The 26,453-nt window shown below is 44.3% G+C and overlaps 1 protein-coding gene across 1 annotated transcript in view; it reads left to right on the top strand.

Annotated features, from left to right (window-relative positions):
- exoc2 (exocyst complex component 2) overlaps positions 1-26,453 on the top strand; it is a 302,692-nt gene that overhangs the window by 54,070 nt on the left and 222,169 nt on the right. The window contains exons 3-4 of the mRNA XM_078539476.1: positions 9,918-10,094; positions 12,781-12,907. Of these exons, the coding sequence (XP_078395602.1) occupies positions 9,918-10,094; positions 12,781-12,907 (304 nt within the window). The remainder of the gene's footprint in view (positions 1-9,917; positions 10,095-12,780; positions 12,908-26,453) is intronic.

Below are 26,453 nucleotides of genomic sequence, written 5' to 3'. Positions count from 1 at the left end.
AATGATGGACTGTGGCAGCATTGTGCGCTATATACAAGTGGCACTGCAGCAACTACCAAGTTGTTACCACCTAGAGGGGCAAGGACAGCAGATGCATGGGAACACCACTACCTGCAAGTTCCCTTCCAAGTCACCCACCATCCTGACTTGGATCTATTTTGCCATTCCTTCACTGTCGCTGGATCAAAATTCTGGAACTCCCTCCCTACCAACACTTTGGGTGTACCTGCACAGATGGGACTGCAGCGGTTCAAGTCGGCAGCTCACCACCACTTTCTCGAGGGTAATTAGGGATGCTAGCAACACCACATCCGAAGAAAGAACAAAACAAATGACAAGGAAATTAAAGTAAAATTAAAACAAAAATAGGATGGTTATGATAAATGTCAGAAACAAGATTCAACAACCAAGAAGATTATGGAAATTAAATGAGGAAATTGAACAAGTTAATATAGGAGCCAAAAGAGGTTATGATAAAAGACCAATAAGCAACATTAAATACAACCCTAAAACATTTTATAAACTTGTGAAGAGCAGGCGGTTTGCTAGGGTAAAGATTGGGCTTACTAAGAACCGAAAGGGACATCTTCATGTAGAAGCAGAGGACATGGCAAAAGTATTAAAAGAGTACAGAAAATGCTGGAGATGCTCAGCAGGTCTGGCAGCGTCTGGAGAAATTTAGTGGTGATGATTCATCAGAACCAGAAAAAAATTAGAATGTAATAGTTGAGGGTGGGGAAGGTGGGAAGAAGAATAAAAGGGGAGGCCTACGATAGGTGGAGGGCAAGAGAAATTAAATGAAAGAAGAGTTAATGGTGCAAGGCTAAAGGGAGTGGTAATGGGAGAAATAAAGAAACAATAAGTGTGCCTCGGGGAAATATGAATGCGGGACCGTGAATGGCTGCAGTCCAAAAGCAAAGAAGAGGAAGAGAGAAAGGAGGAGGAAAATGAACAAAATGGGGGCAGAGGTTATGATCTAAAACTTGTCTTTAGCCTTGCTCCACAAAACCTTTCATTGTTCACTCTCTCTTGCCCTCCAACCTCTCAAAGACCTCCCCTTTGTTCTTTTGCCTACCCTTCCCCTTTCATTTGCTCAAAGCCTACGTTTCTAACCTTTCCCAGTTTTGATGAAAGGCCATAGACCTGAAACAATAACTCAGTTTCTTTCTGTGTAGATACTGCCACACCTGCTGCGTATTTCCAGCATTTTTTGTTTTTATTTCATATTTCCAGCAGTTGAAGTATTTGTTTTTTGTATTAAATTAGTAATTTGCATCTGTCTTCACAAAGAAAGTAGATGATGTGAAGGTTGCACTAAAAGTGGAGAGGGAAGTAATGGAACGGTGGTGATCTAATAGAGGCTTTTAAGATGATGAGATGGTTTGATAGCGTGAATAAGGACAAAATATTCTATCTGGTGAGTGGGTCAGTAAATAAATGTCATGGATTCAAAACCATTGTAAAAAGCTCCAGAGGGGAAAAGAGGAGAATATTTTCACTGAGTTGTTGGGATTTGGAACGCTATATCTGAAAAGGTGGTGGAAGCTAATTCCATACATAGGGCAGAATTTTCTGGCTGCTGTGCCGGTGGCATAGCCCACACATCAGCATGTAAAATGTCGCGCGAGCATGCTGACATCACGCGGCATTGCGATATTTCAGTGGACGGGCGCGCTCAGTTCGCCCGCCATTAATTGAAGGGCTCGTTAAAGCCCTTAACTTGCCAATTGTCCAGGATTTTGAGGGGCCCGTGCGAACTTCAGGTCGGCGCATGGGCCCAATGGGCAGGCGGGTAGGAGATTATTTAAGATAACTTTTGCAATGTCGAGATATGTGGACTCAGAGGGGTTGTTCATGTTTTACATGAAGTTATAATTGATGAAAGTGTTTAAAACTTGCCTGTGTGATTGTTTGTAGTTCTCATCGATGTCCAAGAGGTTTTTGTGTAATTTGAAACCAGTCTGCAGACAGTAATCTTTTTCGGCCTTGCAGCTTTCCGGAGGCCTCCATTTAGCCTGGGGCTATGGGTTCTGACCTCTCCAGTGGAGGCAGCTCCCGTGAGGAGCATGGGAGGGATAGAATAAGGAGGAGGCCAGGACTGAACAATCAGCCTCCAGGGGAGCCACCTTTGGGTGTCCAGGCACAGGCACAAGGGGCGCAGGGCCAAGAGGTTGTCCAAGGTGCAAGGGGCTGCAGACGACGCCACTATCCTGCTGCCAGGGTATACAGGCAGTGAAGCAGCTACCTCAATGTGACTGAATTGCAGTGCCGAAGGAGGCTCCGACTTTCAAGGGAGATAGTTAACTATATCTGTCAGATGATTGGCGCTGAGATCTCCCCTAACTGTGTGGGAGGACACCCCATGCCAGCGGCTCTGAAGCTCACAGTTGCCCTCCACTTCTATGCCGTTGGCTTCTTCCAGGGCTCGGTGGGTGATCTTTGCAGTGTCTCCCAATCAGCTGTCCACACTTGTGTCAAGCAGGTTACAGATGCTCTGTTCAGACGGTAATCCACCTTCGTCCACTTCCGCTGCGACCAGGCAAGTCAGGCACAGCGAGCCAGAGGCTTTGCAGCCATTGCTGCCTTCCCCCGTGTCCAGGGTGCTATAGACTGCACACATGTGGCCATCAAGGCGCCAGCAGGTGAGCCCGGTGCCTTCGTCAACAGGAAGGGCTTCCACTCCATGAACGTGCAGATAGTGTGTGATCACAGGATGCTGATTCTACAAGTCTGTGCAAGGTACCCAGGCAACTCCCACAATGCCTACATCCTCAGACGCTCCCAGGTGCCAGGGCTCTTCAGTGCTCTGGCTCGGCTGGATGGTTGGCTGCTGGGTGACAAGGGCTATCCCCTGCGTAGGTGGCTCATGACGCCAGTATGCCGTCCAAGAACAGAAGCTGAGCAGTGGTACAATAGGAGCCAGGGCACCATAAGGGCTGTGGTGGAGAGAGCCATCGGTCTTCTCAAGATACGCTTCCGATGCCTTGACCCTCAGGGGGTGCACTCCAGTACCCCGCCAGATCGCGTCTCTCTGATAGTGGTAGTCTGCTGCACCCTGCATAATTTTGTGCTGGAAATGGGGGATGGAATTGACGATGAAGACCTTGACGCCCTGGATGAGGCTGCACATGATGAATCCAGCAGTGCCTCAGAGGATGAGGAAGCACAGGGCAATGATGAGGGGCACAGCGATGACCCTCGTTTACACTAAGGATTCAGGGACACCCGGGACAATTTAATCCAAAGAACCATCAGCTAGCTCCACACACATGGATCAGCAGGAGCAGCATTGCCCGGCGCTTCCACACGTGGCACTTAGGTGCTACATCTTCCACCTGTTCAGCTGCAACTAAGGGCTTAGTACAGAAACATCAATGTCCACTCAAGCACTCATAATTATGTGAAAAAGAAAAAATCACCACAATGAAAAGACCCTCAGCCATGGTAACAAAGGTGGACTTTATTGTGTTCAAAATTAAAGCACACATGATTATTTCACAATGACAGAAAAATGGGTCCCTATTCTAAGGGCAACACAAAATCACCAGTGACATACCCGGGGAGTGCTTAAGGTGCCTTATGCTTACGTTTCCGGGTGCTACGTCTACGTGCCACCCCATCGCTCGGAGTGGCTTGTGAGACAGCCTGCTGACTCTGCTGTCCTAATGGCCTAGATGACCTTGGCGGGCGTCCTCGGGCCTATGGAGCCTGTGATGGCCCCGCCTGGGAGGGATGGTCAGTTCCTGAACTGGCACCTCCCCAGTTGTTGCAGCCTCAACGGAAGAAACGTTGACTGGCAGAGGGGCGGAAGAGCTGCTGCCCTCATCCGGAGCACCATGAGAGGAACTCACAGCGACGACAGGCAGCTGCTGTGCCGTCGTGAGGTCCATTTCAACCTCCCTGCTCACCGCAGATGCATGGGCACCGAGTGCTAGCGCTTGGTGTCCACAACATCTCCCACAATGGGAAAGACCACCTGTGGCCAGAACCGCTGTGAGGGTTTGCAGGTCAGAGCGTATCCCAATCAGATTTTGATCCATTTGGTGGAAGCCCCTCTCTATGAGAGTCGCCAATCTCTCATTGGAGAAAGCCTGAAGCTCTGCCCTGAGGGCCAAACCTTCATGTGCACTCTACCTGGACTCCTGCATTGCACAGAACAACTGAACCACTCCCTCATGCAACCCTGCCAGATGCAAACGCACTTCTTGCCGTTTGTCCTGCAGCTGCTGCAATGAGGACAACTTCAGAAGCACATCATCAGTGCCGGACTCAGCATGTGCCTCGTCCCCTGCAGCCCTCTGGCTGCTGGTGCCAACGGCATTCTCTGCCCCTACCATATCCTCCAGCGATCTCCACTGTGACCCGAGACACTGGCTGATGGTAAAGTCCCCACCGAGGTGTGTGTGTCTGCGCTGGTGCCTGGCTGGCTGAAATGATGTGCCGCAAGTTGCACTTGTTGGCCCTCAGGTGTGGAGGGGGGGGCCGCGGGGTCGAGGTGCGGGTCACTGTGGTGGTGATGCTGAAATTAACAACAAGGACAGTGCATCAGTTAGCGAACATTCACTTCAACCTTTCATCCCTTTCCCCCCCAGCCTCATAAGTCACTCACCCTTAAAGACCCTAAGGAGAAGAATATTGGTGAGGTGGAAATGAGTCAAGACGAGCCCCAAACATTAAACGCACATGCAGACATGCTGGTCAGATGGCCTCATGAATGCCACATGGCTTGTTATGAACCATTGGAGTGGGGAGAGTGCAGGGGTACCTGACCTGGATGCATTGTGGCCTGGATAGTTGTGGGGCTGAGGAAACATCCCAAACAGTTGTGACATTTTCCGCCGAACATAGGAGATTGAGAGATCATATTATTGCCCTTCATTCCGTAAAGAGGGGCATAGACTGGGTGGCCAGAAGGCAACATTTCCCCTTGGCGCAAGAATGAGTAACGTGGTGGCATTCATCTAAGCTGAGTGCCATGAGGTTCACAGCTGAGGTGCTGAGGACCTTTTGGACAAAGTAATGTGGGGCACACTGGCTGAAAGGGTGCAGGAGGTCCCAAGCCCCCTAGAATGGAATAAGTCTTTGGCTGTGCAGCAGCGATCCAATGGCATGTTAGTCCATGATGATAGCGGTCACAAATGGGATAAGGTGACTTTGGAAGGTGGTGGAGACGCGAATCCTCAAGGGGATGAGGGTCCCTTCTGTATGACCCACACGTCAGAATGTCTCAGTCTGTGAATGAGCATTGTTGCAGCATTAACGATTGCAGCAACCATCAGTGGTTTGGATGGTGGGCAGACAAAATAGATGAGACTGTGGACCTCAAATACCTGGCCACTGGACCCCAGCCTCACCACTCCCGGGCGCCCTGGCCTCCTGCCTCCTGCCCAGCTCCATGGCCTGCTCCTTGAAGGGTGTGAGGCGCTGGAGGAGGACGCTCCCACCTCCAGTCCTCAGGTGCTCCCGGGCATTGTGGTGACTTTTTGCCTGCAAAACAGAGAAGAGGATTTATTGGAGCAGCTCGCTCATGTAGTCTGCACGCGCACGCCACACCCCAACCACAGTGGCCCATCTGAGGCCTCCAGCGGCTCCTGAGCACACTACTGATGATCAGTCCCCAGAAGATAGTACGGCTGGTCCCAACTCCTTCCCCCAACCGTCCCCTTGGACACATTCGGCGTCCATCACTTTGAATAGCACATTGCTCCTAGCGCCCATGGCAAGGAGGAGCAAATAGGTGCGGCGCCGATGTCAGCAGATGGCACTTGCCCAAAAGACCTTGAGGCTCCCTTTGGGCCATCTCATTATCATCAATATGACGTGTTGGAGTTCTGAGTATGTGTCGTGCAGCCTCCCCTGCAGGTTGCCCCCAAACTACTCAGATGCCACAAAGACCAACATATGCTGCGGGGAAAGCCCTTCTTCTCCTCAACCACTAAGGCTGATGTAAGCATTGTCAGTAACCATTTGCCCTCCCAGCGTGCGACAGATGCCCTATGCAGTAACAACAGCAGTACATGGTTGGGGGGGAGGGGGTCAAAGGCTAAGGCTGCCTTCTGGGTCAAATGGACAAGACAGACATGCTACTCACCCATCCGGAGCGCAGCAAATCATTGAGTCATTTCCTGCACTGTGTGCCAGTGCGCCGCACATCATCATGGGCACTTACAGCCTCACCCACCTCCTCCCACGCCTGGCTGGTGACTTGGGGGCCCTTCTCCTCCCATCCTCAGGATACAGAATCTGACGCCTGTTTCCCCCCTCTTGCAGGAGGACAGCAAGGCATGCATCCGAAAATCTGGGGGCACAGTAGCCCCTCGCTGGCCTCTCCTGCAGCCTGCTCCCCTCCTCCTCCACCTCCTCCTCTGCTCTCCATGCAACATTTCTTGATCGCTGAGTGGCCATGGTGCACTGCCTCAAGCAGGGTACCTGGCCACTCCCCATTGGGACCGGCAGTCTGAGGTCGCCCGCCCCCGTGACTGTTTTCCCATTCTCCACGGGAGTCGCAAAGCCATGGTGCGGGCCTTAATTGGCCTGCCCACGGAAAATGGCGGTGTGGCCCGTTTCTCCAGCGGCAGTTGGCCGCCCGCCCGCTGCCGAGTTGGTCGGGCCCGCCCGACCGATGAACATAAAATTCTGGCCATAATGTTTAAAGGGTTTTGGACAAGTACCTGGGGATGAGGGACTTAACATGGTTATAGACAAAAAGTGGGGTTGTGGGCTGCAGCATGACTGTTTTTTCAAAGAGCCAGCATAGGTATGATGGGCTGAATGACTACAGCACAGGAAGCAGGTTTCAATGATTCTATTTGATAAAAAGCAAGATTAGATAATTGCACAAAATCAATACACTTGGTTACAGAATTTCAAAATTATACCTCCTCGAACACAAAAACACACAGACACACACAGTCCACATGATACCTTACTGGCACCATTTTTGTAATACTAGACCAAGAAAACACAACTTGTATGTGATAATTTGCTCAACCACCATAATGTCTGCATGCCATCACAGTCTCTACATGCCATCTCCATGCCAGTTGCAGTACAGCTTTAAGAAGCACTCATGAACTAGGGAAGATCGTCACATTTATCGTTTGGAATCAGTAGTTTCTGGTTAACCTGCTGGCTGCTAAGAGAACTGCCAAGACATGAGGCTGCTCTTCAGCCAGTGAAGATGACAAGCTGACAATCCACCTGACTAATAGGCTGGCAATTTACAGAAAATTATAGGAAGTGCTTTTGATGAGAAGAACACTAACTGATTTTGGTTTAACAATAAAACACTGGAAGGTACAACTATCTTTGCAGGCACATGTCTGTCAATTAGTGCCCCCTCAATGTATTTTTTAGCCACACCTACAGGAAGTAAATTTTTAACTACCCAGAAATGCATTGCTGGTGTAACACATTTAATCTGACCTTTCACCTGTCATGGATATTAAAATATGCAAGCTTTGCTATAGTTTGAATTGGGACTAAACTGTTGCTTACTGTACACTTCAATGAGATGAGCATTTTTAAAGCTTGTGACATCAACATATAGTATGGTGAAAAATACTTAAGTACTGTACTTGCCTATTGTATTGCAGGCACTAAGAGACAAATTTTCATTAGCCATTTGTAAATGTGGAATATGAGGATTTTGCTGATTGCCAATTACTGTTTATAAAGCATGCAGTTCATGTAATTTCAACTCCTCACCAATGTGTCCCAGAGAGATGTTAGCACTTTGGCATCATCAATGTGATAAGCATCTCTGTGTTTACAGACAGCATTTGATGGCTGCCAAAGAAAATGCTACTTTAAATGAAATTTTTTGGATCAAAATGCAATTCTTTAACTGACTGAGGGAACTCTTACGAAAAAGAAAATGCCATATATGTACTTAAGAATTTCATGTGTCTTTTAAAGGGATTATTAACTCTGGTGTTTACCAATATGCTGAATTCTGTGAAAGATCCTGCATGAAGACTTAATAATTAACATAAAATGTTCTATTAAAATATACCATCATCAAAGATTCTGCATTTACACACCCTGTTGCAAATAGGCTGCAATATTGTAGTTGCAACTCACAAACATGAGTTAAAATTAGTATTGTTTGAAGGCATTACAGGGCTGCCACTCTGCATTACTTTACTCAAAGCAACAAGACCTAGCAGTATCAGACAAGAATCGGTGTATGTCTGTGTCTGAGTTTTTAAATGTAACTCATTGTGTGGAGAGGGAAGCAATATTGAGGGAGGTGTGTAGCTAAAAACACCGCTAAAGATAAGTTAATTCTGTAAATCCACACCGAAGTAGCAGAGGCTCCCAAAGTGGTGCAGTGATTGGATGCATCGTACAAATTTGCAATGATACAGGTTGAAATTCTAGTCTATCCTGAATTAGTTGATTTCAATCAGGGACTGGTAGGACTACCACCTCACATGAGGCAAGGCAAGGTGATCGTGACTCCTGCCCTAAATGAATATTGAATAATCCCTTCTTGAAGTACACTTGATCAAATGAGGACAGTCCTTGAGTTAGTTGTGTTGCCCCAATACCAAATAGCCTGTGAATGCACTCTTTCTAGGCGTCAACATAAATGATAGCCACTCTGATGAGATGACTGGGGCCTGAGGATTTGTATGTTAATGATATGTTAGTTCTTCATGACAACTACAATTTATATTTATATAGCACCTTCAATGTAACGAAAAGTCCCAAGGCATTTCACAGGATAATTATAAAGCAAAATATGAGACCATGGTGTACAAAGAGATATTAAGTCAGATGACCAAAAGCTTGGTCAATGAGGTAGGTTTTAAGGAGTGTCTTAAAGTAGGAAAGTGAGGGAGAAGGAAGGGGAAGTGCAGGGAGAGTATCCTAGAACTTGGGGCTAGGCAACTGAAGGCACAGCCACCAATGGTGGGGCAATTAAAATTGGGAATGCACAAGAGACCAGAGTTTCATGAGCACAGATATCTCAGATGGTTGTGGGGCTGGAAGAGATTACAGAGATGGGGAGAGGCGAGGTCATGGCGGGGTTTGAAAACAAGGACGAGAATTTTAAAATCAAGACCTTACTTGACCGGGAGCCAGTGTAGGTCATTGAGCACGGGTGAAAGGGGAATGGGATTTTCTACGAGTTAAGACAAGAACAGCTGATATTTGGATGACCTCAAGTTTGTGGAGGGTAGAATATGGGAGACCAGCCAGGAGTATGTTGGAATGGTCAAGTCTAGTGGTAAGGAAGGCATGAATGAGGGTTTCAGCAGCAGATGAGCTGTAACGGGGCAAAGCTGGGCAATGTTATGGAGTTGGAAATAGGTGCTCTTAATGGTGGCAGAAAATTACTTTTTCCTCTTCTCTCCCTGTGGTGAAGTACCTGACTTCTGCTCAGCGCTTCCCATACTGATGAGTGTATTCGGGGAGTTGATGTGTGGAGGATTATAGACACAAACTCTAGCCTGTCATTCTACAGGCTCTATGTGTCATGGCTCTTATCATTCTGCCCCACCACATTGCCAATAATAAATTATTACTCAAAAATAAAATGAGGTTGTATTTATAGTGGTAGTAGGTACATGTATATATTAGAGGTCGAGGGTCACAATTTCTAGTCAACAGTTTCTAGTATCATGTGACCTCAACCCTGAGAATTATGTCTTAATGTTTAACTAACTTAGTTCAAAGTTTAAAAAAAACCTTTATCAGTATGTATATGTTGGATGGCATCAGAGCTTGTCATTTGATTTCTGGGGTTCAGATGGTTGAAAAACTTTCCATTTTTATAATACCTTCCAAACCCCTGGACTAAATTACTGCCTTGCATCTCCTCCCATATCTTGTTGTTTTATATAGTTCATCAACTTATAAGATTTAGAAATATTTTGACATGAATAACTCACAATCTATTTTTTTTTAAGGTTTAACAATCTGTGGACACAACTGTTTGCTGACCGCAGAATGGATGTCTGCTAGTAAAATAGTCTGTCGAGTTGGAACGGCAAAAAATGACAAGGGAGACATCATTGTAACCACTAAATCAGGAGGCAAAGGAACTTCAACTGTCTCCTTTAGGCTGATGAAGCAAGAGAAAATAGGTAAATTATTTAAGTCTCTTCTGCGTTCATGTTTAAAAACAAATTCCTTCTTTTCCATGGATGATTTCCACCAAGAGTATTATGATTGATGTTTTCTTCATTTACAACTTATATCAGCATTGATGGGATTCTTAGTCTTGATAATGGAAATATCTTTTCAGCCTTTGACATGTGCACATCTTTTTCACTCTGTTTCTCATAAAGTTGCTGTAGATTTCTGTGTTTGGTCACTTATAAAAAAAACCCTGAGTTACACTTATAGAAAATGACCATTCTTTGTTTGGCGCTTGTATAGAAATGGCACAGTGGTGTCGAAGGGTTAAGGAGTCCCAAACTATCCCATTGTAGATACAAAACAGATTCTTTTCCGCATTAACTTTTGTACCACAGTATGCTTTATAAGGACTCTTAATAAGTGTATACAAATGGTGGGACATCAGTTATACCCTTGACAGGAATGCACTGTTTATGTTGTATATAAAATTAGATTTTAGTGAAGGTTGAGTCATGGAATTAATGCAAGAATTTCAAGATGTAGTGGTGTTGGAACTTCTTCCAAATGGCTTGGACCAAAGAGGCCTGGGATTTTATTGTATTTGTAATGAGTTAGCTGATTTCAGACTGGTCCTAAGGATGTTACAACTGGCCTCAGTATCCCAGGGCTAGGGAGATTGCAAGTTAGCTAGGGTTGGTATTCCTATCCAGTGATTCTATGCTGCAAATACATATTGAGTGAGAAACAATATTCAGTTTGGCTTCCAAGTCACTCTGATTGAACAGTCTGCCCATTTTCACATGAAAAGCAACTATTTTGTGAGACTCCAGAAGGTCATTGCCACCTGGTAATCATGCCCCAGTACAAGACACTGACTTTCGAAGAGCAGAAATAACTGGAGGATGTAATTGTTCAGTTTTAATTACCAAAAGTATAGTTTCCCTAATTTTAACGGAGGATACTTTATGACATTAACATTTTCATGTCAACACTTAAAAACATTTTTGGAATAGTGTCACCCCAGATTGACTTTCAAATGTAATATGACCTGATTGTGTTTAACAATTGCAGATCTTAACCACTGCTCCATTTTCTTGTATTGTACATCACATACTGGTAATGGAGGATGGCTACACCAGAGTCATTGGGAATGGAGAAGGCATGGGCTGCTGCTTGTGATGGGGATCCCCTATAAGTACACTGCCGTTGGGGTGGCCCAGATCCACCTTCCCTTGGCACATTCTCAGGTCACAGGAGCTTTCTGCTCTTTGCTAGATTTTCCATGCTTCATTCCCCCTCTGCTCTTCTGCTGTAACCAGTTACATATCTTTGGACCTATCTTTGTTTCTTTACTTTTTCCATTATCTCACCCACTTTTGCATGCACCAGCATCCCTTTTATTATGTAGATACTCTTATCAGAGATCTTCCTCTTTTATTTATTTTTTCTTCCCCCACCCACCCAATCCGAGATCACCCCCCCCTTTTTTCCAGAGGGATGTACTTGTTTATAAGCTGTTTTTTTTTATATTGCATCATCATGTGGTACACCACAGAAAAATGCCATTCTGCCCATTGTGCCTGCGGTCTTTAGTAAAGCCAATTAGCCTCACTCCCCTAATCTTTCCCCAGAGGCCTGTATTTTTTCTCTTTAAAGTATTTATCTCTTTTGAAAGTTGCTATTCAATCTGCTAACTTCACTCTTTCAGGCATTGCATTCTAAATCAAACAGCTTGCTGCATAAAGAAAAACCTCATGTTGCCTCTGTCTTTTCCCAATCACTGGAAATCTGTGTCCCTTCTGCCATGGAAACAGTTTTTCCTTATTTGCTCAATCAAAACCCTATATGATTTTGAACAACTCTGTCAAATCTCCTCTTTTTCAGTTCTAAGAGAATAGCCCCAGCTTTTCCAGTCTCTGAAGTCTCTCATCCCTCTAACCATTCTAGTAAATCTTGTATGCAACATCTCTAAGGTCTTGACTTCCTTCCTAGTGTGTGTTTCCCTGAATTGAACAGACTACTCCAGCTCTAACACATTTGTTTCTCTCCTCACAGATGCTGTCTGACCTGCTTAATGTTTCCAGCATTTTCAGTTTTTATTTCAAGGCTACAGGAAAGCAGTATATGACAGAATTTAGTCTTACATGTTTTTAAAAAATATTTTAAAAGTTTACAGACAAAAGACATTTTTCTCCATGAAACGGACAACCATTGCACTGAGACTGAATTTTTGTTTTTCATTTACTGTAGATGAATTACTATTTATGTTTCTACTGCTACAGGATGAGGAAATTGTGTACATATTTGAGACAGAGCAATACAGTACAATAGGGAGAGGAAATAAGTGGGAATAGTTTTTGAGTGCTCTGGCAAAGTTGATAAACAGATGGATGACGGGCTGAATGTCTGTCTCCTGTATTGTAAGCTTTCCAAGATAAAGGAAAAAGTAGACCAGAATATGAATTGTTCAGAATCCTTCATACCAGGCATCCTCAATTTATCACTGCAATTGTAAAATATGGTTTAATATCTGTGATGTTGTGTACAACACCTGAAGATGGAAATAAAATGCCTTACCTGATCAACTTAGAAGTTTTTTCATTGACAGTGACTATTCGAATGCACCCACTCCTTATCTGTCTGTTTTTAATAAAGTACCTAATTCCTTGTGCATTTTTTGTTTTTCTACAGGTATCCTGGATCAGTCAGCTGTCTGGGTTGAAGAAATGAACTATTACGACATGCGTACTGATAGGAATAAAGGGATTTCTCCCCTGTCTCTGCGCCCAGCAAACCCTCTTGGTATAGACATAGACAAGTAGGTAGTAAATTCTGTAGTTAGGATTTTTAAATAGCAAATACTTCATGGCACAGGAGAATTTATTTTACAGGATGTGGGATAAGGAACATTTGGAGAAATATCAGCGCTACACATTTTTACTTATTTATATTTACACTATCTTGTTAAAACCATGCCAGGTTGTTTGAGGGAGCAAGTAAGGAAAACTTCCTTCCTGGCCATGAATATCAGATACCACACCTTTCTGACTGAGGGAAGCTGATGTGCTTTTTTCCTCTGGCAAGGGGGAAAGAGGGAGGCAAGCAGAAAGGAAAACAAGAGAATATTGTGGTAACGTTCACAAAAATAAAGGAGCAAATTTTTCTCAAGGGTTAGGATTATTTTAAACATAAAAAACACTTTTTAAGAAAGTTGTATTTCTGATGCCTTTTTTTTTTACAAATATTGCTTTTTTTAAACAATTTTATCTGACTTTTGGTTGACGTTTGAACCCAGTTCTTAATTTTTTGCCAACTTTTCACTGCCTACATTTCCCCTAAAGCACATTACTTGCACCTTCTCACTTTTTAATCAGGTACAGACCAACTATTGATTCCAGGCCCTCAGTCAAATGATGATAATTCACTTGTGACCTGGGTATTTAGGGGGACAGGGAGGACAAAAGGAAGAAGAGGTGGAGCAGAAAGAGAATGATAGATGTGGAGGGGGCAGCGAGAGAGAAAAGTATATGGACTGGGGGTGTGAAAGAGGGTTTGGATAGAGCAGAGGGAGGAAGAAAGGATGGGGGAGAGGTGGGAAGAGGAAGGGATGGAGAGAATGTAGAAGAGTGAGGATTAACCCAGATGCGGGGAGGAGGGTAGAGGAGATGGGATGGCCAAGTTGACCATTAACAGGTCCAGGCAGCGGGTGATCGAGGGGGTTGTCCGACCAGACTGTCTGCCCTTCTTCTGCGGTTACGTTTGCGGCCGGGTGTCCCTGGAAAGGGAGCACACGGAGTTTGCTGGCATGGTCGAGGCCTTCCGTGCTCGGTGGGCACCGTGTGGACTGGGGTGTTTTATTGACCCTCTTAATCACATTTTGGTTTAATGTTTATAAGTTTCCTTTAATTTTTGTGTTTTGTTTTTAAGGGGCTGCCTTTTAATTTGTCCCTTGATTTGTTAATTTAGCTTATTTGTTTTGGCTCTCAATTTTTTGTTTTAGAGGAGATGGGAAGAGGAAGTGAGGGGAGAGAGGATTTAAATGCAAGTCACCAGTGTCGAGTTTTGTCATTTAATTCTCATATGGGGCAGGTGGTTCAAGAGGAAAATTCTCAGCAGTGGAGTGGGGGGAGTGGTGTTGATCTGATTGAGCTGCTGCTGGTTCTGTGAGAGTGTACGTAAGGAGTGAGACACGTCAAAGGAATGAGTGATACACAGCCATCTGACAGATAATGCAACTGAGGAATACTCTCAATCAGATTGTGGCAGACAGTGAGGGACTTGACATTTACAAATGCGGTGACTGGACTTTAAACACATCATTGGGAGGCCAGGGCCGTACGTGAAATACCTAATTGTCTAAATCTTTATTTAACAGCCTGTGAGGTTGGGGTTGGGTGGAGAGGGGATGGGTAATAGTGATACTTTTCTGTGTATGGGAAGGGTTAGGATTTGAACTATGTACGTAATGAGTGCTTGGACACTATTACGATAAATACTCGCCGTAGCCAATTGCACTTCTACATTCAGCAAATCGGCAGCTGTCAATGGTAATCCCCAGGATGTTGGTAGTGAGGGGGATTCAGCGATGGTAATGCCATTGAATGTCAAGGGGCGATGGTTAGATTTGGTTAGGTGCTGAACTTTGTGCAATCATCAGCGATCTTCCCCACTTCTGACCTTATGATGGAAGGAAGGTCATTGATGAGGCAGCTGAAAATGGTTGGGCTGAGAACACTACCCTGAGGAACTCCTGCAGTGGTGTCCTGGAGCTGAGATGATTGACCTCCAACAACCACAACTCTCTCCCTTTGTGCTAGGTATCACTCCAACCAGTGGAGAGTTTTCCCCCTGATTCCCAGTGACTCCAGGTTTGCTAGGGCGCCTTGATGCTGCCTTGGTGTCAAGGGCAGTCACCCTCGTCTCACCTCGAGTTCAGCTCTTTAGTCCATGTTTGAATCAAGGCTGCAATGAGGCCAGGAGCTGAGTGGCCCTGGAGAAATCCAAACTGAGCATCAGTGAACAGTTTATAGCTAAGGCATTGCTGCTTGATAGCACTGTTGATGACCCTTTCCATCACTTTACTGATGATGGAGCGTATACGTATGGAATGGTAATTGGCTGGATTTGTCCTGTTTTTTGTGTACAGGACATACCTGGGAATTTTCAACATAGCTGGGTAGATGCCAATGTTGTAGCTGAACTGGAACAGCTTGGCTAAGGGCATGGCAAGCTCTGGAGCAAAAGTCTTCAGCAGTATTGCTGGATGTCAGGGCTCATAGCCTTTGCGGTATCCAGTGCCTTCAGCCATTTCCTGATATCATGTGGAGTGAATTGAATTGGCTGAATGTTAGCATCAGTGATGCTGGGGACCTCCGGAGGAGGCTGAGATGGATCATCCACTCAGCATTTCTAGCTGAAGATTGTTGCGAATGCTTCAGCCTTATCTTTTGGATTGATGTGCTGGGCTCCCCCATCTTTGAGGATGGGGATGTTTGTGGAACCTTGTCCTCCAGTGACTTGTTTAGTTGTCATCCACCATTCATGACGGGATGTGGCAGGACTGCAGAGTTTAGATCTGATCCATTGGTTGTGGAATCGCTTAGCTCTGTCTATCACTTGCTGCTTATGCTGCTTGGTATGCAAGTAGACCTGTGTTGTAGCCCCACCAGGTTGACACCTCATTTTTAGGTATGCCTGGTGCTGTTCCTGGTCTGGACTCCTGCACTCTTCATTGAACCAGGGTTAACCCAGAGTACATTCTGTGCCCTTGCCACCCTCAGTACTTCCTCCAAGTGGTTTTCAACAGGGAGGAGCACTGATTCATCAGCTGAGGGGCAGGGGGGGGCGTGGAGGGGATGCACGATAGATGGTAATCTGCATGAAGTTTCCTTGCCCATGTTTGACCTGATGCCATGAGACTTCATGGGCCTGGCATTGATGTTGGCAACTGACAATCACTTATAAGTAACACAAGTTTAGTTAGGTTCATATAACAGTGAGGGAAAGGAAAGGGGAAAGGAAAGATTCAGGGCAGATAGCCCTTGTAGAGACGGTCCCATTAAGATCTCATATCTAGTACTTGAATATGGCAAATAAGGAGAAGAAATTGCTGTTGAATAGAAACAAAAAATGCCCAACAACATTGCTTTGAAACTCCACTCTCTAATATTACCTGAATGATTAAATTTGAATCCTGACAAACAAACAACTATGTTGCAAAAGAATGTTGTGCTTCAATTGGGATACAGGTAGAGTATCCTTCATCTGTAAATCTGAAAACTGAACACATTCAAAAATCGCACTTTTTTTGAACCTCGTCAACCTCTACTGCGGGAAGCCTCTGATCTGGGCTGACACGAACCACACCCACTGCACCCGACCATTAGCACGGGAAGTCTAGTTGTTTGTCTGCTCTGTTTACCTTGCAAACCCTCTCCTACAAGCAGAATCACAGATGGTGCCGGGGAGAGAACTTATTACAGGTAGCCTGTATTTATTATTCAATGGTAGAGCCATAGAGTCATAGAGGTCTACAGCACAGAAAAAGGCCCTATGGCCCATTGAGTCTGCGCCAGTCAAACAAGTACCTAACTATTCTAATTCCATTTTCCAGCACTAGGCCCATAGCCTTGTATGCCATGGCATCGCAAGTGCATGCCCAAATACTTCTTAAATGTTATGAGGGTTTCTGCCTCTACCACCCTTTTCAGGCAGAGAGTTCCAGATTCCCACCACCCTCTGGGTGAAAAAATTCTTCTTCACATCCCCTCTAAACTTCCTGCCCCTTACCTTAAACCTATGCCCCCTGGTTACTGATCCCTCCACCAAGGGCAAAAGTTCCTTCCTGTCTACCCTATCTATGCCCCTCAATTTTATACGCCTCAATCTTGTCTCCCCTCAATCTCCTATGCTCTAGGGAAAATAACCCCAGTCTATCTAATCTCTCCTCATAACTAAAACTCTCCAGCCCTGGCAACAACCTGGTAAAAATCTCCTCTGCACTCTCTCTGGTGCAATCACATCATTCCTATAATGTGGATTCCAGAACTGCACGCAATACTCTAGCTGTGGCCTAACCTGCATTTTATACAGTTCCAGCATAACCTCCCTGCTCTTATATTCTATGCCTTGGCTAATAAAGGCAAGTATCCCATATGCCTTCCTAACCACCTTATCTACCTGTCTCGCTACCTTAAGGGACCGGTGGATATGCACACCAAGGTCCCTCTGATCCTCGGTACTTCCCAGGGTCCTGCCATTCATCGTGTATTACCATGCCTTGTTTGTCCTGCCCAAGTGCATCACCTCACACTTATCCGAATTAAATTCCATTTGCCACTGATCAGCCCATCTGACCAGCCCGTCTATATCCTCCTGTAATCTAAGGCTATCCTCCTCACTATTTACCACCCCACCAATTTTCGTGTCATCTATGAACTTACTGATCAACCCTCCTACATTCAAGTCTAAATTGTTTATACATACTACAGCAAGGGACCCAACACTGTTCCCTGTGGTACCCCACTGGACACAGGCATCCAGTCACAAAAACACCCCTCGACCATCATCCTCTGCTTCCTGCCACTCAGCCAATTCTGGATCCAATTTGCCAAATTGCCTTGGATCCCATGGGCTCTTACCTTTGTTATCAGTCTCCTATGCGGGACCTTATCAAAAGCCTTACTGAAGTCCAAGTAGACAACATCAAATGCATTGCCCTCATCTACACACCTGGTCACGTCTTCGAAAAATTCAATCAAATTGGTCAGACATGATCTCCTCTTAACAAAACCGTGCTGACTGTCCTTGATTAACCCCACCCTCTCCAAGTGTAGATTAATTCTGTCCCTCAGATTTGCTTCCAATAGTTTCCCCACCACTGAGGTTAGACTGATGGGCCTGTAGTTGCCTGGTTTATCCCTTCCTCCCTTCTTGAATAACATACCACATTGGGTGTCCTCCAATATACATCTTACTTTTCTAGCCGTTTTATTTACTTAAGACTATAGCTAGCCTAAGCTTCGGCATTGTGATGTAAGTAGGCCTGGCCTATATTCAGTCTGCAAGGTGGATGAGAAGGCTGGCCATGGCACAATGGTACAGGAAGCCATTCAAGTGGGGAGAGCAAACAGGAATGTAGTGGCAGTAGGAGACAGTATAGTGAGGGGGATTGACACTGTTCTCTGCAGCAAAGAGCGAGAGTCCAGAAGGCTGTGTTGCCTGCCCGGTGCCAGGGTTTGGGACATTTCGGGGCTGGAGAGGAACTTGCAGTGGGAGGGGGAGGATCCAGTCTTCATGGTCCATGTAAGTACCAACAACATAGGTACGACAAAGAAAGAGGTTGTACATAGTCAATATGAGAAGCTAGGTACCAAACTAAGAAGCAGAACCTCAAAGGTAATAACCTCTGGATTATTACCTGAGCCACGTGCAAATTGATATAGGGCAAATAAGATTAGAGAGATGAACAAGTGGCTCAAAGACTGGTGTGGGAGAAGTAGGTTCTGGTTCGTGGGGCACTGACACCAGTACTGGGGAAAGTGGAGGCTGTACCATTGGGACGGTCTACACCTGAACCGTGCTGGGATGAGTGTTCTTGTGAACCGCATAACTAAGGAAGTAGATAGGGCTTTAAACTAAACAAGAGGGGCGAGGGATCAAGCTTGGGTAGATGTGGCAAATCAAGGGCTAGTGTCAAGGCAGGAGACTATAATGCTAATATGGAAAATGAGGGGCACAGAATAGCAGGAAGGGACAGAGATAAAACCTAAGAGTACACCAATAGTCAAGACTATTACAAAAATTTTACAAAGATAACAGAAAGACAAAGCTGAAGGCTCTATCCTGATGTGCATAGCATTCATAGCCAAGTAAATGAATTGATGGTGCACATTGAAGTAAATAAATGTGATCTGATAACCATTGCAAAGATGTGGCTGCAGGATGACAAGGATTGGGTCCTGAGTATTAAGGCATATATGACATTCAAGAAGAATAGGAAGCTAGGAAAAGGTGGAGAGCTAACACTGTAAATGAAGGATGGCATTCGTGCAATATTTAGAGATGACCTTGGTTCAGGAGATCAGGATGTGGAATCAGTTTGGGTGGAGATGAGGAATAGCAGGGGAAAGAGGTCACTAGTGGGAGTGGTCTGCAGGCCCCCCTAACAGTAACCACCAATAGAGGGTAAAGTATGCAAGAAGAAATATTGGGTGCTTGTGATAATGGGATGGCAATAATCATGGGTGATTTTAATCCACATATGAACTGAAAAAATCAGATTGGCAGTAGTAGCCTGGCTGAGGAGTTCAAGAGTGCTTTTGAGATGGTTTCTTAGAGCAACATGTTCTGGAACCAACCAGAGAGCAGGTTATATTAGACTTGGTATTATGTAATGTGACAGGATTAATTGATGACCTAAAGGCACCCCTAGGTAGCAGCGACAACAATATAATTGAATTTTACATCCAGTTTGAAAGGGAGAAGCTATGGGTCTAAGACTGGTATCTTAAACCTAAATAAGGGAAACAGTGTGGGCATGAAAGCTGAGCTAGCTGGTGAACTGGGATACTCACAAAGGGGATAGATCAATAGAAAAGCAGCGGCAGACATTTAGTGGGATATTTCAGAATACTTAGATCAAGCATATTCCTACTCTAAAGAAAAAAATCTTAAGGGAGGACCCACCATCCATGGAGAACTAAAGTTAAGGAAAGCATCAGACTTAAGGAAAAAGCATATAACTGCACTAAGATGAGTGGCAAGTCAGATGATTGGTTAGAATATAAAGAATGGCAGAGAATGACTAAAGGGTTAAAGAGAAGTAAGAAATTAGAGTATGAGAGGAAGCTAGATAGAAATGTAAAAATGGATAACGAGAGTTTCTACAGGTATTTGAAAAGGAAAAGAGTAAGTGAAGTGAGTGTTGGTCCTCTAGAGAGTGAGAATGGGGATTAGTAGTTAATAAGGAAATGGCGGATGAAATGGACATATATTTTGCTTCTGTCTTCACTATAGAAGATACAAAAAAACATTCCAGTAATAGCTGTAAATCAGGAGGTGGAGGGAAGAGGGGAACTTGGTGAAATTACAATCACTAGGGAAGCAGTACTGAGTGAACTGATGGAGCTGCGGGCTGACAAGTCTCCGGGTCCTGATGGACTTCATCCCAGGGCCTTTAAAAGAGGTGGTTAATGAGGTAGTAGATGCGATGGTGTTAATTTTTTCAAAATTCGCTAGATTCTGGAAAGTAGCAAATATAACCCTTCTATTCAAGAAGGGAGGGAGGCAGGAAACTATAGGCCAGTTAGCTTGATGTCTGTTGTGGCCAAGGTGTTAGAATCGATCATTAAGGAGGTTAAAGCTGGGCACTTAGAGAAACTCAAGGTAAACGGAAAGAGTCAGCATGGCTTTGTGAAAGGGAAATCATGTTTAGCCAATTTATTGGAGTACTTTGAAGGAGTAACAGGCGCCGTGGATAAAGGAGAGCCTGTAGACATGTTGTACCCGGATTTCCAGAAGACGTTTGATATGGTATCACATTAAAGATTATTGTGGAAAATAAAAGCTCACGGTGTAGGTTGTAATATATTAGCATGGATAGAAGATTGGCTGGCTGGCAGAAAACAGAGTATGCATAAATAAGTCTTTTTCTGATTGGCAGCATGTGACGAGTGGAGTTCTGTAGGGGTCTGTGCTGGGGCCTCAACTTTTTACAATTTATATCAATGACTTAAATGAGGGGAGTGAAGGCATGGCAGCTAAATTTGCAGATGACAGAAAGATAGGTAGGAAAGTACGTTATGAAGAGGACCTAAAGAAGTTGCAGACAGACATAGGGGGTTGAGTGGGCAAAAAACTGGCAGATGGAATAAAATGTGGGAAAATGTGAAGTTGTTCGCTTTGGCAGGAAGAATGAAAGAGCAGAGCATTACTTAAAAGGAGAATAGCTGCAGAATTCTGAGTTGCAGAGAGATCTCGGTGTTCTAGTACATGAGTCACAAAATGTTAGTATGCAGGTACAGCAAGTAATTAAGAAGGCTAATGGAATGCTATCCTTTATTACAAGAGGAATTGAACATAAAAGTAAGAATGTTATACTTCAGTTATACAGGGCATTGTTGAGACCACATCTCGCATATCGTATGTAGTTTTGGTCCCTTTATTTAAGAAAGGATGTAAATGCATTGGAGGTGGGTCAGAGGTTTACTAGATTGATACCTGGAATGTGCGGGTTGTCTTATGAGGAACGGTTAGATAGACTGGGGCTTGTTTCCACTGGAGTTTAGAAGAGTGAGGGGTGACTTAATTGAAGTACATAAGGCCCTGAATGGTATTGACAAGATGGATGTAGAAAGGATGTTTCCCCTTGTGGGTGAGTCCAGAACTAGGGGGCACTGTTTTAAAATTAGAGGTTGCCCGTTTAGAACAGAGATGAGGAGAATTTTTTTTCTGAGGGCTGTGCGATTTTGGAGTTCTCTGCCTTGGAAGGTGGTGGAGGCAGGGTCATTGAATATTTTTTAAGGCAGAGGTAGGTAGATTCTTGTGAGGCAAGGGAACCAAAAGTGATGGGGGTGCAGGGTAGATGGGATTGTGAAATTCAAAACGCAAACAGATCAGCCATGATCATCTTGAATGGTGGAGTGGGCTCGAGTGGCCAAGTGGCCTACTTCTGCTCCTATTTCGTATGTTCGGTGTTCGAAAACCAAAATGACCTGAAATCCAAAACTCAATCAGCCCTTAGGCCTACAAAAAAATAATACTCAACCTGTACTACAAATCTGCAGATAAACATAAACAACTTACAAATCCTTCGTAAACAAAAACAGAATTACTTGGAAAAACTCAGCAGGTCTGGCAGCATCGGCGGAGAAGAAAAGAGTTGACGTTTCGAGTCCTCATGACCCTTCAGTAGAACTGAGTAAAGTTAGGAGAGGGGTGAAATATAAGCTGGTTTAAGGTGGGGTGGGGGGGTGGGGGGTGGGGTTGGGGGGAGAGAAGTTGGGAGGGGGGGAGGAGGTGTTGGTTGTAGGGACAAGCAAGCAGTGATAGGAGCAGATAATCAAAAGATGTCACAGACAAAAGGAACAAAGAGGTGTTGAAGGTGGTGATATTATCTAAGAAAATGTGCTAATTAAGAGTGGATGGCAGGACACTCAAGGTACAGCTCTAGTGGGGGTGGGGTGGAAAGACTGACGGGTATTACAGTTATAAATTTAAAAATAATGGAAATAGGTGGGAAAAGAAAAATCTATATAAATTATTGAAAAAAACAAAAGGGAGGGGGAAGAAACGGAAAGGGGGTGGGGATGGGGGAGGGAGTTTAAGATCTAAAGTTGTTGAATTCAATATTCAGCCCGGAAGTCTGTAAAGTGCCTAGTCGGAAGATGAGGTGCTGTTCCTCCAGTTTGCGTTGGGCTTCACTAGAACAATGCAGCAAGCCAAGGACAGACATGTGGGCAAGAGAGCAGGGTGGAGTGTTAAAATGGCAAGCGACAGGGAGGTTTGGGTCTTTCTTGCGGACAGACCGTAGGTGTTCTGCAAAGCGGTCGCCCAGTTTGCGTTTGGCCTCTCCATTGTAGAGGAGACCGCATTGGGAGCAACAAATGCAGTAGACTAAGTTAGGGGAAATGCAAGTGAAATGCTGCTTGACTTGAAAGGAGTGTTTGGGCCCTTGGACGGTGAGGAGAGAGGAAGTGAAGGGGCAGGTGTTGCATCTTCTGCGTGGGCATGGGGAGGTGCCATAGGTGGTGGTTGAGGAGTAGGGGGTGATGGAGGAGTGGACCAGGGTGTCCCGGAGGGAACGATCCCTACGGAATGCCGCCAGGGGGGTTGAAGGGAAGATGTGTTTGGTGGTGGCATCATGCTGGAGTTGGCGGAAATGGCGGAGGATGATCCTTTGAATGCGGAGGCTGGTGGGGTGATAAGTGAGGACAAGGGGGACCCTATCATGTTTCTGGGAGGGAGGAGAAGGCGTGAGGGTGGATGCGCGGGAGATGGGCCAGACACGGTTGAGGGCCCTGTCGATGACCGTGGGTGGAAAACCTCGGTTAAGGAAGCAGGAGGACATGTCAGAGGAACTGTTTTTGAAGGTAGCATCATCAGAACAGATGCGACGGAGGCGAAGGAACTGGGAGAATGGGATGGAGTCCTTACAGGAAGCGGGGTGTGAGGAGCTGTAGTCGAGGTAGCTGTGGGAGTCGGTAGACTTGTAATGGATATTGGTGGACAATCTATCATCAGAAATTGAGACAGAGAGGTCAAGTAAGGGAAGGGAAGTGTCAGAGATGGACCATGTGAAAATGATGGAGGGGTGGAAATTGGAAGCAAAATTAATAAATTTTTCCAGGTCCCGACGAGAGCATGAAGCCGCACCGAAGTAATCATCGATGTACCGGAGAAAGAGTTGTGGGAGGGGGCCGGAGTAGGACTGGAACAAGGAATGTTCCACATACCCCATAAAGAGATAGGCATAGCTGGGGCCCATGCGGGTACCCGTAGCCACACCTTTTATTTGGAGGAAGTGAGAGGAGTTAAAGGAGAAATTGTTCAGTGTGAGAACAAGTTCAGCCAGACGGAGGAGAGTAGTGGTGGATAGGGATTGTTCGGGCCTCTATTCAAGGAAGAAGCTAAGGGCCCTCAGACCATCCTGGTGGGGGATGGAGGTGTAGAGGGATTGGACGTCCATGGTGAAGAGGTGTTGAAGGTGGTGATATTATCTAAGAAAATGTGCTAATTAAGAATGGATGGCAGGACACTCAAGGTACAGCTCTAGTGGGGGTTGGGTGGAAAGACTGACAGGGTATTACAGGTTTAGATTTAAAAATAATGGAAATAGGTGGGAAAAGAAAAATCTACATAAATTATTGGAAAAAACAAAAGGGAGGGGGAAGAAACGGAAAGGGGGTAGAAACGGAAAGGGGGTGGGGATTGTTAATTTCCAGTACCCTGGCCCCAACCGCTTCCTCTTCCATTATTTTTAAATCTATAACTGTAATACCCTGTTACTCTTTCCACCCCACCCCCACTAGAGCTGTACCTTGAGTGTCCTGCCATCCATTCTTAATTAGCACATTTGCTTAGATAATATCACCACCTTCAACACCTCTTTGTTCCTTTTGTCTGTGACATCTTTTGATTATCTGCTCCTATCACAGCTTGCTTGTCCCTACAACACCCCCCCCCCCAAACCACCACCACCACCTTAAACCAGCTTATATTTCACCCCTCTCCTAACTTTACTCAGTTCTGCTGAAGGGTCATGAGGACTCGAAACGTCAACTCTTTTCTTCTCCGCCGATTCTGCCAGACCTGCTGAGTTTTTGTTTTGGATTTCCGGCATCCGGAGTAGTTTTTTGTTTTTACAAATCCTTCGTACCTGTCAATTTATCTATTCAACTATTGACAGAATAAGATGGACTAATGGTATTATACAGTGCCACTTTGTAACTAATAAATATCTGTTCTGGTGCTATCTTTCCAGGCTAGTATTTATACGAATCATTTATCACAATTACAGAACAACAGGAGGAATTTGGAAGTGAATCCTTTAGGGACACTTAAAAATAGAGCATGTATATTTAAATTTCTACTTGAAATCCAAGCAATATACAGTGATGGGTAAAAATATTCATAGTTTTTAAAAAATCAGGCCAGGTTTTAAAACTCTGAATAGCTGCATATTAAATCCCGACACGGCAACTGTGCATATCAATTTTTAGGAGTGAATATGCAAACAATAGCTTAATTTGTTAACTTATCTAGAGCAAAATGTGTTGTCATTTCTGACATCAAAGTACAGTATTTCTTTTATCCAAAATAGTTAGACAATGTTTTATCAGGGGGCAACCTTTTGTTAACGCACACAATTGCTAATGATTTATGTTTTTAACTAGTTTTCCATGTCCTCTAAAATTCAATACATTGCTGGTATCAGTGGTAGAAATTTTCTAACATTAAAACCAGTAACAGTTGCAAACCAACCAAAGCAGAAACCTTTTGTAATTGGAGTGTACAAGAAAAGATTGTTTGCTTACTAAAGTTAATGTTGTATCATCTAACCCCTTTGAATACTGTGGTCATTTGTTTGTAATCTAATTATGACTGAAAATAATCCACAAATCAATAATTGTTCTTTGGCTCAGTATGTATGAATATTATGCATAAGTTTTAGTTTCCCAATTATTTTGCTAGCTGTTACATTAGAGGCATTGTGAAAAAGCTGCTGATAAATTACAGGTCTGTCTCTCCAGTATGAGACAGCAGTCTCCGGATATACTCAGCACTACATGACAAAACTAGACATGTCGCCACAGTAATCGCATATGCAAGCAGTTGCATCAAATGATGGATTGCATGACCAATAAAAAACTGCAGTTAAAACAAGCACACAGGGCGCAAAACCACCCACAATAGCTAGAGAAGAAAAAAAAGCTAACAGTAAACTTTAACATAAAGTTGCCAGAAAAATCCTTTTGCGTGTTCTCATACCAGCTTATACAGTATCTTCACACATGTTCATTGTATGCTGAATTTGGTAGCTGCGCTCTGTCATTGAATATTTCTTCTCTCCCTTTTGGGGAGCTAGAAAAAGAGGCCAAGTAACAGCATTGAGCTAAATTTAAATTGATGTGATACCTTTCGTGTTTGACAACAGTGGAACTCTTATAATGTAAAGGTTTTTCAGTAGGTGGACAGATCTAAATGTGTGGATCAAAATCCAGAAATTTGAGAGAAAAAAATATTTATTTTTATGTATCTGCTAACCTTGCCTTCACATACCATCTATTTTTCACTGTCACTGATCAAATCCATGCACCGTTAAATGAGGAAATCTAGAAGTTGCTATCAACAATTCCCTGCTCCTCTGAAGGGTATGCTGTTGAAGTCCCCACAGACAGAAATCGTTAGAAATCACTGACTGACGAGAACTTCCCCTTTACATTGTAATATTGCTGTTAAAAACCCCCTGAAAATGTTATGCCCTATTAATGAGGGTAACTGGGTTTTCAATGTTGTACAAAGTTATAACAACTGCTGAAAAACCTTTCCGGCTGTGGAAAACTGATTTTATATTTGTGTAATGCCAAGTTTTTCCATTATGATGAAAATTCCATAGTTTTAAAAAAAATTATGATATTTCAGCTTCTAATGTGTGTTTCTAAATCTTTATTTTGCTTTCTGTATAATTTATAAAAAGCGACAGGTAATCAGTGCATTCTGGTTTGCTATCTCTGAGAATTCTTTAATGATTTGCCCATTGCCCTGTTGATGACATCACTGTTGCTGGATCCCTTGACTTGTCGCTAGATTCAAATTAATGTCGGAAAAAATGAAAGCCACAAAGGTGGCTGTATCTTTGTGGG

Source organism: Cetorhinus maximus, chromosome 3, assembly GCF_964194155.1.
Source record: "Cetorhinus maximus chromosome 3, sCetMax3.hap1.1, whole genome shotgun sequence".
Classification (NCBI taxonomy): Eukaryota; Metazoa; Chordata; class Chondrichthyes; order Lamniformes; family Cetorhinidae; genus Cetorhinus; species Cetorhinus maximus.
Note: the sequence above shows the minus strand (reverse complement) of the source record. Positions and strands in the feature narration are given on the sequence as shown.